General features: G+C 31.1%; 1 protein-coding gene across 4 annotated transcripts; it reads left to right on the forward strand.

Moving 5' to 3' along the window:
- The first annotated feature begins 6,158 nt into the window (after positions 1–6,158).
- On the forward strand, positions 6,159–12,038 carry LOC107012615. 4 transcript variants are annotated; one of them, XR_003577545.1, is made up of 3 exons: positions 6,160–8,697; positions 9,882–11,030; positions 11,176–11,291. XR_003577545.1 is itself a non-coding variant. In XM_027915865.1 (2 exons), the coding sequence occupies exons 1-2, from the start codon at positions 6,489–6,491 to the stop codon at positions 11,319–11,321; spliced, it is 2,355 nt and encodes a 784-aa protein (XP_027771666.1). In that variant the 5' UTR covers positions 6,159–6,488; the 3' UTR covers positions 11,322–12,038. The 4 variants fall into 4 exon arrangements, 3 of the variants coding, with proteins under 3 accessions (XP_027771666.1, XP_027771667.1, XP_015067979.1); XM_027915865.1 differs by lacking the exon at positions 9,882–11,030 and having other exon boundaries at positions 6,159–8,697; positions 11,176–12,038; XM_027915866.1 differs by lacking the exons at positions 9,882–11,030; positions 11,176–11,291 and adding an exon at positions 9,138–9,331.
- The last annotated feature ends 3,221 nt before the right edge of the window (positions 12,039–15,259 follow it).

Consider the following 15,259-nt stretch of genomic DNA (forward strand, 5'->3'; position numbering starts at 1 on the left):
TATTTTTTATGGGCCTTTTGGATACTTACACAAGCTTGGGCCTTTTGATTAGTGAAAGCCCATTAATTATAATGGACCTGTTTTCCGTTTCGTCATTTAATTGGTGTTTATTTTTAAAAAAAAACATATAAATTTACTTGCTTTGAAAATTATATTAGATGTACGCGATCGAAGTTGAATATATGTATGTGCCTTGCAATATTCTTATAAAGAATATGACTTTGTGAGTATGATACGTTGAATATTTTGGCTAAAAGAGGATATGTTAAGTCAAAGACAAAATCTAGACATCTTTTATTGAAGTTGTGACGTTAACAAAACTCAAATATAGATATTTTTTACTAAAATTTATTTGATTATAGCTAATCACAAACTTTGTATTATGAAGTTTGTGGTTAACTATTATAATTCATGTAAAATTAGCTAACATTTCAATCTTGTGTGTTTGAATTGTTTATTTTTTTAATAAAAAATACAATTAATTGGTCTTTGAATTTTAATTATCTATCACACGATTCCATATCAATATCTATTCCAAATAAATTGAAGTTGAAACATACGTTTCGTAAATCATAAAAAAATAAACTTCGGTTTATCAATTTTGTGAAGATACGTTTCGTAAATCATAAAAAAATGAACTTCGGTTTATTAATTTTGTGAAGAGAACAATAAATCTACTAAAGTCATTTTGAAACAACAATAATTTGTCATTATTTTCAAGACCTAGTTGATTTAACCTCGTTTTTGTTATATTTTAAAGTTTCTTCAAAGTATTACATTTCCATTTATATAAATTCAAAAAAAAATGTAAAACAACTAGAAGGAAAAAGGAAGAATAGGAGGAGGAATATCAATGTATCGTGTGTTTAAGTTTAGGGCAAATGACAAAAATTACATACTTTTAAGGTAATTATCATTTCTCCCTTATAAGTTTATAGTTACAAAAATCATTCAAACTGATACAATAATATAAAAGCTGATACATTAATCTGATGCGCGAGATACATTAATCGTTAAATAAGATACATTAAGTAAGAATATAAAATTTTACTAATTTACATTTTTCTCACGACTTCTCTTTGCTATTACTATATGGGAAGTGACAACTTATATTTAAATTAATAAAAAAAAGTTAAAATTATTCTTAAATTATTTGAAATAGCTAATGTATATCTTTTATTTATGTTTGATATTAAAATTATCTTCGTCGTTTATGTTTTGGATCACAAATAACCTTAAAACGTTATCTTTGTCATATGTGCTGACATGATAGTCCACCTAGGCGATCCAACATGACAAAAACCTATTTCTCTCAATATTGTTCTTCCTTGTTCATCTCTATAACAACTTATGTAAAAAAAAAAAGAGATCAAAAAGTTAGTTTTTTCATTGTTCTTGTTTGAGTTATTGTTTGGACTTTGAAATTTCAGTTTCAAAGTGTGCTAAAGTTCGTTTGAGATAGTAGTTGTTTTTTGAATGATCAAGCTTATTGTTTAGATTTTGATGTCATCGAATCGGAGACTTAAAATTTAATTCTCAAGACTGAAAGATGTTGAAAAACTCTTTAAGTCATTCTTTTGTGTTGGCACTCGAAAATAGCTACTCATTTGAAAGCTTGTTATGAGAAATTTCTAGGTTTTTTTGGATTTTTGAAGTGCAAAATTTTTGAAGAGATTTAATTGAATGTTGCTATAAATTGCTTGGATATTGCAATTGAAGTTGGAAATTGACATTTAACTACTTATTTCTTAGTTTGAAGATTTGAGTTGAAATTCTAAAATAATATAAAAAATATATGAAAGAATTCTTAAAAGCTTGAAATTTTAAGATCGATTTTGTGAATATGTGACCCCAAAATCTGAGCAATGAACTCGATCCTTCAACACACAATCACAACCTCAAACAAACTTTAGCACACTTTGAAATTCGAGTTTCAAAGTCCGAACAACAACTCAAACAAGACAAAAGAAGAATTATAATTGATTTTTCTGTGATAGAGATGAACAAGGAAGAACAACATTATTGAGATGAAGGTATTTTTGTCATGTTGAACTGTCATGACAGCGCAATCTTATGGCAAAGTTAACGTTTTAATGGTATTTGTGGTCCAAAACATAGACAACAAGGATAGTTTTGATCTCAAATATAATTAAAGAGTATATATGTGCTATCTCAAACAGTTCAAGGATAATTTTAACCATTTTCCGTTAAATTAATGAGTTAAACATTAATATTCTTAATTTTTTTTATTCATTTTTACTATATCTTTTTATCCTTTAAATTTTAAACAAAATTTTTATTTTCATAACAAAGATCTCATTTGAATTATATATCATGTTTTTTTTTCAAAAGGAAAGTAATACATTCAAACAACCAAATATTATTTGTCAAAATTATAACCAAACATAACGCCACAATTTTAAAATTTTCAAATAAAATAAAAACATATATTTGTAATTGTATGTAGTAACTCGTATATGTAAGGTGTGCAAAAACCTAACCGACCAATAAATCAAATCAAAAGAATATTATTAGGTTGTTGTTATTGGGTTATTGAGTTTTTAATGGGTTTACAAAAAAAGTTATTGATTGGTTCGATATCGGGTTTTACTATTGCGTTATTGGGTGAATCGATAATCCAATAAGATAGTAATAATTTACTATTTTACCCTCCCTAATAATTTAATATATAACTAGACACTATAACTATATCAAATTATTAATACTCTATCTACTTCACACTAGGCCGCTTAACTAGTTTTTATTGTTTACTAAAAACCTAAAAACTAATGTAAGGTTTCACAATTGTAGCTTTTGATTTTAGTTTTAGTTTTAGTTTTACTCTTGTTGGACTAGTTGATTTTAGTTTTAGTTTATAATTGTAGGTTGTAGAATTTGCAAGTTTCTAAAGGTCCGTACTATGTTTTGACGGTGACATGTAATTACAACGTTCGTACTACATTTAGCTAAGTAAGAAGTCATATAAAATTTTACGGATATTTTCTTAATGGGTAAACGAAAATCGAACCGATAACTATCAAAAACCGATATTCCGAAAACTGATAAATAATATCTTATTGGTTTATTATCGGATTAGCTTATTTAAAAACCAAAACTGATAAATCGAACCGATAATACATAAAACCGGACCGAATCGACCGATGCACACCCCGAATCAGGTCTATATTGTCATGGACGGCTTTCTAGCCATGCCCCTTGACCCCTTAGTCTGAATTCATAAAATTACAATTAAATAGTACTAGGTCTGAATTCATAATTTTAAATTTACAATAAATTCAAACACTTATATAAATCTTAATAATTACTTGGCATTAGTTGGAGAAAGAATTGAATGATTAAGTAAAACTTAAAAGAAGGATTAATGACTAATGGTATATTAGCACATGTATTTAAATGATACATTGCTTCTTGTTTAATCCAACTAAACCATTCAAGTGTTTTATAACCACCATAATATTACAAGTGACTATTATAATCATACAAATCCTCACTTTTTTGCTCCTTTTATGGAACTGATTAAGGGATAACAAAGATATAGCTAATTAGTAGTGCTTGATATATTAATAATCATTAAGCACTTCACCAAATGCTAAAGATTTATGATTTAATTATCCATTTCTTAATAGTTTAATAGGTCATAATACATACATTCTTAAGTTTATGTAATGATTTATATTATGATATATAAAATTGCCCTGTCCTCGTGTAATTTAGTAGTATATAGGATGAGTACTTATTAGCCCACTAATTAAGCCTAAATTGTGATTTCATTAGCTTAGTCATAATTAATCCTTTTGTTAATTATTGGAAAAGTCAAGATGCAATGCACACAAGGTGGTTACATAATCGTAAAATATCTTGTAATGGTAATAATAATGTAATTGTTGTTATTAAATAAAGAAATCAAAGTTTTAAGAAAAAATTTTAGGAATATTTTAAGTAAAATTATAGTGACTTTTACTCGCAATTTATGACTTTTAATTTTCAAAAACAAATTTTATGTCTAAATATAATTTTAATTTGTGCTATAACACATCGAATAAGAGTGAATAGCTTGCAAAGCGCAACAAACTCTAGAAGTTTACTTATTTTTATTAAACAATCATGCCTCAGTGATTAATGAAATAGTCGAGTATTATACTATTCATGTTTAAAATTTAGCGGAGACAATAAATATTAAATCACAAATATTTAGTGAAATTAATCAAAATACAATCACAAAAAGGCACAATAAGGCTTGGAGGTGAAAAGTCGCAATCAATATGAATTATCATTAGCTTATAACAAATTGATTTTCATAATTTTATCATTTTCCCTATACAAAAGTCAGAGTAGGAGATTATTTTCTAGAAAATATATCTTTCAATTTTTTTAACTAACTAAATATGAAAAAATCGAAAAATATTTTCCTCCTTGTTGAACATACCACACACTTGGTAACAAAAGCAATGTCCATGTATCATATTAAAATTTACACAATTTCTTTTTTTAAAGAGAATTCGAATATAATTTCAATGATGAATTTAAATTTTAAAATAATATGAATTCTATATTTTAGCCCTTTAAAATTGCCATGTTCCTATATTTATGATTTATATACATTAAATAATTTTCTAAATATAAATTATGTACTAATTTAAAGTAAATTTTACTGACATTTTCTAAATCCTTACTATCAACAAATACATCTGCATCTGCTCTTTGAAATAGACCCTATTCACTTGAGATAATATATACCACAATACAAGTCCATTTTGCATATAAAAAAGTACAAAAATATTAGGAAAAAATTTGTTGTATAATCCAAATTAGTATTACATAATCAAAATCAACCATATCATCACCAAGTCCAAATTACAAGATTTTCCCACAAAACACAATCTTTTATACACTATTTCTGACCCTAATCATAATTGAGTGCAAAAAAATAGAAATACAGTAAATACCTAAGCTGTCATTGGTGAATTTCATTTTTTTTATACATATAAATATAATAAAATTGGTCACAGTGTGTATCAGTCTCCAGTGTTGACCATAAGTGGAGGAGTCAATTTCCATTGGCTCAAACATTTTCTTGACCCCACCCTACTACTCTATGTTGACAAATTCTTTTAATTCCACTTAAACATCGTCTCTATTGAAAATCGATTAAATTTAAAAATTTAAAATTATTGGCTAAAATTATTTTTAAACTATATTTCAAATTTAAATTACACTCTTAAACTATTATTCTTAATATAAAACATTCTTTAAATATTTAAAAGTAAATAATTTTCATCCTACTACTTTAATTTATTAGAAAATTAACAGATCCACAAAAATAAAGTTATTCCTTTCTAATTATTATTCTTAGATACGCCAAAAATATTATCGTAAACTTTTTCAGTAATTGAGTTTAGCATTGTGAAAAATCTTTTAAATTGATTGTTTTTTCGTTTATTCTTCATGTAGTTTGATATTAAAAATATTATTAGTTGAAATATGTTTCTTCTCAATTGAATATGCTAGAAACGATGTTTGTTGAAAACTTTCGCTTGTAATAATGTAGAATGAAACTCAATTGCGTGACATAGTCAATATTTTGATTACTTCACTATCGAATTGATCCAAAAATTTATTTGATCTAAAAATACAATTTGACTATGAAAAAGTTAAGCTACAACTTCTTTCCGTTACTAAATGAGAAAGGAGCAGATCATGTACGTATACTCTCACAACTTCCAAACATTTTTTGTTTACGTTAGCAATAATGTCTAAGATTTTAAATATTTTTTTTCCAGAAACTTTTAATAGCAAGTAATGAAACTATGCGAAAAACTTTTGTTGATGGTCACAGATCAGCTCATGTTTTTTAGAATCCCTTATCTTTTTGACAATGTCTAACAAAATGATGAAAATTATTTATTTTTAAACACTTGAAGGATGTTTTCTGTTAAGAATGATACTTTAAAAATGAAGTTTAAATTTAAAATATAGTTGAATGATGTTTTTGGCCAAAAAACTCTTAAAAAAATAACAATAGATTATACCAACACTCAAATATTGAAAATGAATGAATACGTATCGCTCCGACGAAATCTATAAGAAAGGATTATTTAGGTAGATTTTTGGACACGCGCTTTTATGAGCACGTGGTACCAGGTTTAACACGCACCCCCCCTCTCTCTCTGCGCAGGTTGTCTTCTCAATTGTGAGCGACAAAAGTAGCATAATAAGACTCACTTTCTTTTTACTAACCAATACTACCATTCTTGCTCCCTTTTTTCCACAATTCTCCTGCAGATTCAGTTAAGCATTTTTACACACACATAATCTGCAATTTTACAGTCTCCGGTTGGATCGCCGGTTTCCGGTATGGAAACAATCGGCCGGAACCCACTTTGTTTTTCATCTAAAATTCTTTACACACAATTATAGTTAGATAATTGATAAACAAACCCAATATATATATATTTTTTTTGGTTGAAATGGCTGACATCAATGTTAACTCAGTGTTGACTTCGGGGGAAGATATGGCGGAGAAAGCATTGAGCAAGCGATATGAAGGGTTAGTTGCTGTCCGTACAAAAGCTATAAAAGGTAAAGGAGCTTGGTACTGGGCTCATCTGGAGCCTGTTTTGATTCAAAATCCGGAAACGAATCATCCAAAAGCAGTGAAACTTAAGTGCACTTTGTGTGATGCTGCGTTTTCGGCTTCAAATCCGTCACGGACTGCTACAGAGCATCTTAAAAGAGGTACTTGTCCCAATTTTGGGAGGCCCATTTCACAATTACCCCCTTTAGCTTCACCTACTTCGCAGAATAATCATCGCAAGAGAAGTTCACCACAAACTGGTACATGTTCATATTCGCAACAATTTGGAGTGGTGAACACTTCGCCGCGATTCTGCGGCGAAATGGGCTATTCACCACTCCAAACAGCTCAAGCAATTGTTACACATACGGGCTTGAATCAACAACATTTGATGTTGTCGGGTGGGAAAGAGGATTTGGATGCTTTAGCTATGTTGGAAGATAGTGTAAAGAGGCTTAAAAGTTTGAAAAGTTCACCTGGTCCAGCTTTGAATAAGGACCAGGTTGATTCAGCTTTCAATTTGCTGGCTGATTGGTTTTATGAGTCTTGTGGGACTGTGACACTTTCGAGTCTCGAGCATCCAAAATTCAAGGCTTTCCTTAGCCAAGTAGGCTTGCCTCAGGTGTCAAGAAAGGATTTTGTAGGAGAAAAACTTGATTCTAAGTTTGATGAAGCAAGAGTGGAGTCGGAAGCTAGGATTCGCGATGCAGCATTTTTTCAAGTTTCTTCAGATGGATGGGGGAGGGATATTTGTAAGTATGGGGAAGATACTGTGATTAAATTTATCATAAATCTTCCTAACGGTACTAATGTATTTCATAAGGCAGTGTATAAGGGCGGATTGGTGCCATCGGAGTATGCAGAGGAAGTTTTACGGGAAACTATTAAAGGGTTGTGTGGTAATGTTGTTCAAAGATGTGTGGGAATAGTTGGAGACAAGTATAAAAGTAAGGCATTGAGGAATTTGGAGTTACAAAATCATTGGATGGTGAATCTTTCATGCCAACTTCATGGATTTATTAGTTTGTTGAAGGACTTTGGTAGAGAGCTTCCACTTTTTAAAATTGTTACTGATAATTGCTTAAAAATTGCAAATCTTTTCAATAGCAAGTCCCAAATCAGAAATCATTTTAGGAAATTCAGGTCGCACGGTGTTGAGCTTGCAGGGTTGATTAGAGTTCCTTCAGCTGACTGCAATCTGTCTAAGAACTATGGTCCTGTTATTGCAATGTTGGAGGATATACTAAGTTATGCTCGAATACTGCAGTTAATAGTGCTGGATGATTCCTATAAGGTCTCATGCATAGAGGATCCTGTTGCTAAAGAAGTTGCTGAAATGATACAGGATGTTGGGTTTTGGAATGATGTGGAGGCTGTTCATTCACTAGTGAAGCTGATCAAGGAGATGACTGATGATATTGAGGTCCAGAGACCCTTAGTTGGTCAGTGTCTTCTTCTTTGGGAGGAGTTGAGAGCTAAAGTAAAGGACTGGTGTGCCAAATTTAGCATTGCTGAGGGACCTATTGAGAAGATAATCGATACACGGTTCAAGAAAAACTATCACCCTGCATGGTCAGCTGCATTTGTACTTGATCCATTATACTTAGTGAGGGATGCAAGTGGGAAGTATCTTCCACCATTTAAACGTCTCACACATGATCAAGAGAAGGACATAGACAAGCTAATAACACGGCTAGTACCACGGGAGGAAGCTCCCACTGCACTAATGGAGCTTATGAAATGGAGATCAGAAGGGCTCGACCCACTGTACGCTCAGGCTGTTCAAGTAAAGCAGCGAGATCCTGTAACAGGACGAATGAAAATTGCAAATCCTCAGAGTAGCAGGCTTGTATGGGAAACTTGCCTGAAAGAGTTCAAGTCGCTGGGGAAGGTTGCTGTTAGGCTTCTCTTCCTTCAGGCAACCTCATGTGGATTCAAATGTAATTGGTCCTTTATGAGATGGGTTTCTCTGCAAGGGCAATCGAGGGTTGGCATGGATAGAGCTCAAAGGATGATCTTCATTGCAGCTCACGCAAAACTTGAGAAACGGGATTTTTCCAGTGATGAGGAGAAGGATGCTGAGATGCTTACTACAGCAAATGGTGAGGATGACATGTTCAATGAAGTCTTTGTAGATGCACCCTCAGTTTAATTTATTTTCTTCATATCTCTTAACTCTTGTAGAATATTGATATTTAGGGTGTATAAATTCTTTTAATTTCACTTTTCTTGATTTGTTACTTCTAATAGACGGCTTTGGAGATATTGTTTGTAGACAATATGAGGAAACTGAGCATTGTAATTCTATCAATTGCCTATTGATGATATAATGACCTGTTATATGTGAAGCTAGAGGTACTTGGTCCTGAAGAAATATGCTCATGCTTGTTCGTAATCATAATATCTTACAGGCATAGAATGGTACTTTTTGTAATATCCTGCATAGTTTTTGTCTAATATCAAGTACTTTGGCAATGATTTGAGTCAAGTGTGTCCTAATTTATGTTCTAAAGCTGCATCTTGATGCTCATTCCATTTGCAGATAATGAGGGGAGTTTTGAAGTGCCTAACTTGTTCGAACGGCAGTGTCAGCAAAAAAATTTAGGAGGTTAACAAAAAAGTGAAAAAAGGCTTGTACTTTGTTTATAACTAGATCAGAATTTCACCATATTTATGTTCTACTTCACTTTTTAAGTCTTATCTGTGAATAGACTTACCTTGCCTGCTTTTAGTCAATTAAAATGTTACAGGAAAAAACAAAGGCAGAGACTAACTAATATTGTCACTTTTGTCGGCTGTCAGTTTATTTATTGACCTTAGCCCACGACATGTCAATATTTCTCATATTGAACCAGGTTCATTCATATAGGCGAGAGAACTTATAGCCATGCAATGCTTTCTCAGATGTAGTTGGCCAAAATACTAAAGCTTATCCCGAACTGTGTGTTTTGATTAATCTATACAAGAACTTGTGGATTCAGCTGTTATACTCCTTGCTCTTGCCATGTACTTTCTTAATTTCAACTTTGCTTTTGAATCTTCATCTGTTATCCAAAAGAAGTTGATATTCATGCTGATATTTGATCAAATGCAACATGAAGTTGATATCTCATTAAGTCAGCAATGTGAATTATCAGAACTTCGATATGTCACTTGGGAAATAGGGGGCAAGAACAAAGAACATTCGTAGTGTTTTGAGCTATTCATGGCTATCAAATCATTAACTTGTGCTTATTTTTATGCTTCTATTGGGTGGCTTTTAATACTTGTTATTGTACACATAAAGTTCGACCAAGTGGAAATGGGAAGCTACTTGAAGATGCGAGTGATATGAAGTACTAATTTCCATTGGTAAGAAATTTAAATGTTGGAAGACATGTGTGGAATAGTTGTCTGAATTTGTTGTCCTTTTCTCTAGTCAAGTTTCTCTTCATTAATTGTTGCATGAAAAATCGGGTAAGCATTTATGAGATCAGTCAACCTAAGAACAGTCCGGAAGCAGATCCTTGTAGCCAGAAGAATGACTCCAGAGCATCTGCTTTTAGAGTCCCACAGACGTTGCATCAAGAGGAAGGTTAGAGGGAAAGTTATTTGTTTCTTTCGATTTTCTAAAGTATTTAATTGTTTATTTTATTCCCATCAGCCAAGACTGTTTAAAAAGCTTTAGGCTAACTATTTCTTTAAGTATCATGACCATCTATCTACTCTCATACAAGGTGGTACTTTGTTGAAAATTTTACACCAGATTCTTAATTTGAAAGTTAAAAGTTTTTTCTTAGTGCTTGGTTATTTCACCTGATTGGAAAAAGCTACTTTGAGCAAACTGTAAGCAAGGGGCTGTCGGCATTATGGATTGCATATTATAGCTGAAAAGATTTTTCAACGAATTTCAACTGTCTTCTGGCTCTACTTTGCTGCCTATAACATTGACTACTAATATAATTTGGTATGTATGGAGGCATGATGTTTTTTTTTTTCATGTTGTCATTCACGTGCACCATTCATAATTACACTTCAGATAATAGGACTTCACTAAGTTTTGGTTCAAGTATTCGTCTTAAACTGGTAACTGTTATAACTGCTTATAGATTTCTAAGGAATACCTATAATTTATGACTTGCATGCTGATGTACTTGCTCCATAGCTGACTTAACAAATTCTGGTCTTGGAAACCTCTATGAAATGATTGTTAATATATAACTACGCTGAAATTGGATACATTAACCATCATTTGATTCCTTTTCTTGTGGCTGAATTCTTGACAATCTTAACATGACATAGTACCCTACAGGTAAAAATTTCCAATCTACGGGACATGTTTATGATTATTCTTTAACATCTTAGTGTGCAATAGTACAGGAGATGGTGAAAAAGTGGTGAGATGAAACATACAGAAGGTAGGGCACTGCTGCATATGGGTTGTATGATTTATTTGGTATGCAGTGCTCATTATTGTGTTAAAGTTTTGCTGCTTTTATTTTCGGAATCTTCAATCATTCCTTTTCTACAGTGTTAGCCTGTTTACATTCTATACAAAAAAAATTCTGTTGCAAATACAAATTAATTCCTTGATCTTTCAGGACAAAAAAATTGTACAGCATACACGAAAAAGAGAGGCGGGAAGGGCCAAAAAGAGGAAACGAAATTAAAAAGCCGATTTTTCTGGAGGATGATATTGTTACTGCTAGTTCACTTGTCTATAGAATTTGCTATAGGTATTAATTGATGGAGGGACACGAGGAATGTGCTGATAACGCTAACTACTAATAGACTGCTCAACCAACTAGAGGAATTGAAAAGGCCTTTTCACTCGTATGGTATGTTTTTCGATTTCATAGTTCATTGTTGGCATGTTCCTGTTTTTAAAAAAGGTTGAAACAGAATGATTATTATCAACAGGACACCAGTCTTTTTCTACCAGAATCTACACACTTTCAAATCTCCCTCATTATTACCATTCTCTCTTTTCATTCTTGCCCACTTCATACGAATCTCGATCAAATTATTAAAAGCAAGCTCCAATTACATATACTTCTTTTGCTGTTATTTCATTGACTTGAACTGCTTACTTATTCCGCCTCCTTTTACTTAGCTAGGGAATGATGAGTTCTTGTTTTCAACTCGAATATTAGCTCAACGTATTCTTATGACCTTGTGACATACCGTTGAGTCTACTCTATAGTTATGTTACCATCTTCCTTGTGATCCATTCACATTGGCTATAAGTTAGTAGTAAATATAGAGAGTGATAGATGAAAATGATATCTTGTTTTTCTTATTTTGGAATGAGCTTTGCTCCTGTTGCATTCTAATTGGTGGACAATCTCTTTCTTTGTATAGCTAGGGAGTCTCCTTTTGCACCTTATGTGTAGACTTTTGCCTCTGGCCCCTCACTGTATTTTTCTTCCAAAAGTATAAATTATAACCACAGTGTCTTAGATCAGTTTATTTACTTCGATTAATCTACCAGCTTTTTACTGTCTATCGCACTTCCATTATGTCTTTTCCTAGATTATTTTTGTTTTGAGCATGAGGTCTATCGGAAACAACCTCTCTGTATCATCTTTTGAGGTAAAAGTAAGGTCTGTGTACACACTACCCCCTTCCCAGACCCCTCTGTGCGGGATTACACTGAATATATTGTTGTTGATTGATCTACCGGATTGTCCCTCTGCTCAGAGGCGGATCTCTAGTGCCATATACAAGCTCATAGAAACCTATAGTAGCTTTTGACAAAACTTTATATATGTATTAACTCTACAAACCTAGTTACTATCGTATATTAACTTGATATCGATGTAGGTACCTTCAACTTTCTCTTATATGACACACAGGGTTTCGAGAAGAACCACACACAACCTACTCTAACACTATTGACTGATTTCATGACTCAAACCACAATCGAAAAATGAATAGCTAGAGAAATGGGTTTTCTCTTCATTATACCTAATCACATCACATATAATTAATGATACTAGAAGAAAACATGTGTAGAAAAATATCTGTCAATCACTTATTATTATTGTATTATATGAAATCAATAAATGTGGTCCTAGGGAGCATCTTATCGTTGTTATTTTTGTGGTCCAAACTCATTAACTTGTTACATACACACATACTTAAAGTTAATGGTGTTATTTCAAGATTATGGTTTAGTCATCTTAATCTACAACAGTGAAAAATACACATTATTTTGAGTAGACTTTTTATGCATTAATGATTCCCACTTGAGTTAAACACAAGCAGCCAACTACTAATACATCTGATTAGACATTAATTGGTAGATTACTTCTCCCACTCACCCTTCTACTTTTGTTAATCTATTTTTTATACCCCTCCCACCCACAATCTTAATTTTACACAAAAAGGAGCAAACAGAAAACAATAATATACTCGGTGTATTCTAACCGAGTACGATATCTTAGGAGGATAGAACGTAGCATATGCAACAAAAAGGTTATTTTTAATAGACCCTACGATCAAAACAAAAAAAAGACGTATGAAAGTACAGTAGCAGATTAAATTATAAGAAACACAAATATCAAGAAAATTGAAAAATAAGAAGCTGTAAATATACTACTATGACTACTTAGTTATAAGGACATTAATCGTATAGACTAATATAGACATACACTCTTCGACCTATTAATCTTTTACCATAATTCTGTATACTCTATACTTTTTTATTTAAGATTATGGTCTCGATAAATCATAATTGTGGTATGTTATGTCTAATTGACTCACTAATGAAATCTTTAATTTAAATTTAGATGGGAAGCAGTTTTGTTGTAATTCAGTACAGTTTAACCATTGTCTGCCAATAGAGGAATAAATGATTAGTGCCATCAAATCTCTACTTATTATTATTATTATTATTATTATTATTATTATTATTATTATTATTACAGTGCACTGTAATTATAACAAAACCCTAATGTAATTATTATAATTTGGTTTATATTCTTGTGGTTCTATTATTACATTACATATCTTGTACGGTGAATAAAGTGACCACATACCTAAAACATATTATCATTTTCTATTATTACAGTCTAAAAAGTAACGCATTATCTACCATCACTTTTGGGTCCACAATTATTTATTATTATTATTATTATTAACATACTTTTCTACACCTTTTTTTAAAAAAAAAAAAAAGAGAAAAGAAAAAATTCTCCCTTTTTCCTCCATTTGTATATAGTCTACTGTCTACATATGGAAATATTCAATTTCTTCCTCAATAGCAATTTGTTTATTCTTTCAACCATAATTAAATACACCTTAGTATTCCATTGGTGTTAGTTTAGCGCGATATTATGGAATTGTTTGATTGGAAATAAATTATTTTATTATGTATATGAGATAATTTATCCCTGTTACTAAGATATAATGGTGAGATAAATAACACCTTCAATCAAACGCAGAATAAAGTAATCCTGCATTTTATTTATGAATTTAAACGATAGTTCGAAAATACATTTTTATAATGATGTTATTAAAAATATTTATTAGCTAGGTATAAAACCCTTTAGAAAGATTATGTGGACTAGAAATTCTACTACTTCCTTGTCAGACATATCAAAGTTGGAGGCCAATGGAACTCATGATTTATTTAGACTCAATATTATCGTAATTATAGTCGAGGATTTTTTGAAAATAACTTTTTTATCTCAATGAGTAGGAATAAAATCAATATAAATACTATCCTTTGCGATTCTTATATATAAAATTACAACAAGTATATTACTGTTATTAAATATTATCATGCATTGAGTTGTCACCGCGCTTCCATCCCTAGGGGTACGGTTGCATTTTCAATTCTTTTTCGGAACTAATTCCTCAAAGCACATATTTTAACTTTTGATATAGTATTCATATTAATTGATGTATAAAATTTCGAATGAATTTTCATTTTAAAATATAGGTAATAATGTCTAGATGTAATAGCTGGCAGATCATGGTGAAGGTACTAAGGTCAAAATCAGCAACATTAATGAGCATTGACGTAGTTATGTCAAAAGAATATTAGAATTGATCCAGAAAAATTTAACAGCACTGGCTGTTACCTACTTTTTTTTTCATCCATCTAATTTTATTTTTAATTTGTTTGAAATTTCAAATATTAACCAAACCAAACTAAACTTATAACATGTTTTGACCAACCTGTTCATGTCACAAAACAAAATTGAATACTGTGTGTGGGCTTTTTTTGCAGAAACAAATATAGATTCTCATATCTAACGTATTTTTACCCTCTTACAAGATGTATAGTCACTAGGGATCGACAATTGAATAGATTGGATTAAATTTGGACGAATCATAATCGAGTCAAGACCATTCAACCCAAATTTACTTAGGTCAAAATGGATACGATAATAGATTACATTACAGGTCATGATCCAACCCAATTTAATTTTTACTAAACTTAATTATTTTATTTGTTTCTTTAAAACTATTTTAGTAGCTAATAAAATCATTTTTTTCTATATTACGACTATATACAATTTACCAAATCAAAAAAAAAGTTTTAAAAAATATTTTCATAAATTTTTTCAATGAGTCAATTCGAATTATATATCAACCAAATTCTTAATGGGTTGAAATGAATTGAACTAATTAATGAACGAGTTAATAATCCACCCGAACTTAAATGGATTGAGCGAG

Source organism: Solanum pennellii, chromosome 3 (assembly GCF_001406875.1).
Source record: "Solanum pennellii chromosome 3, SPENNV200".
NCBI lineage: Eukaryota > Viridiplantae > Streptophyta > Magnoliopsida > Solanales > Solanaceae > Solanum > Solanum pennellii.

Excerpts from the sequence above, each read along its gene's own strand:
- LOC107012615 (XM_027915865.1), top strand. The coding sequence starts at position 6,489 with ATGGCTGACATCAATGTTAACTCAGTGTTGACTTCGGGGGAAGATATG. Across the intron at positions 8,698-11,175 it reads GATGCTTACTACAGCAAATG|GACAAAAAAATTGTACAGCA; the intron begins GTGAGGATGACA and ends TTGATCTTTCAG.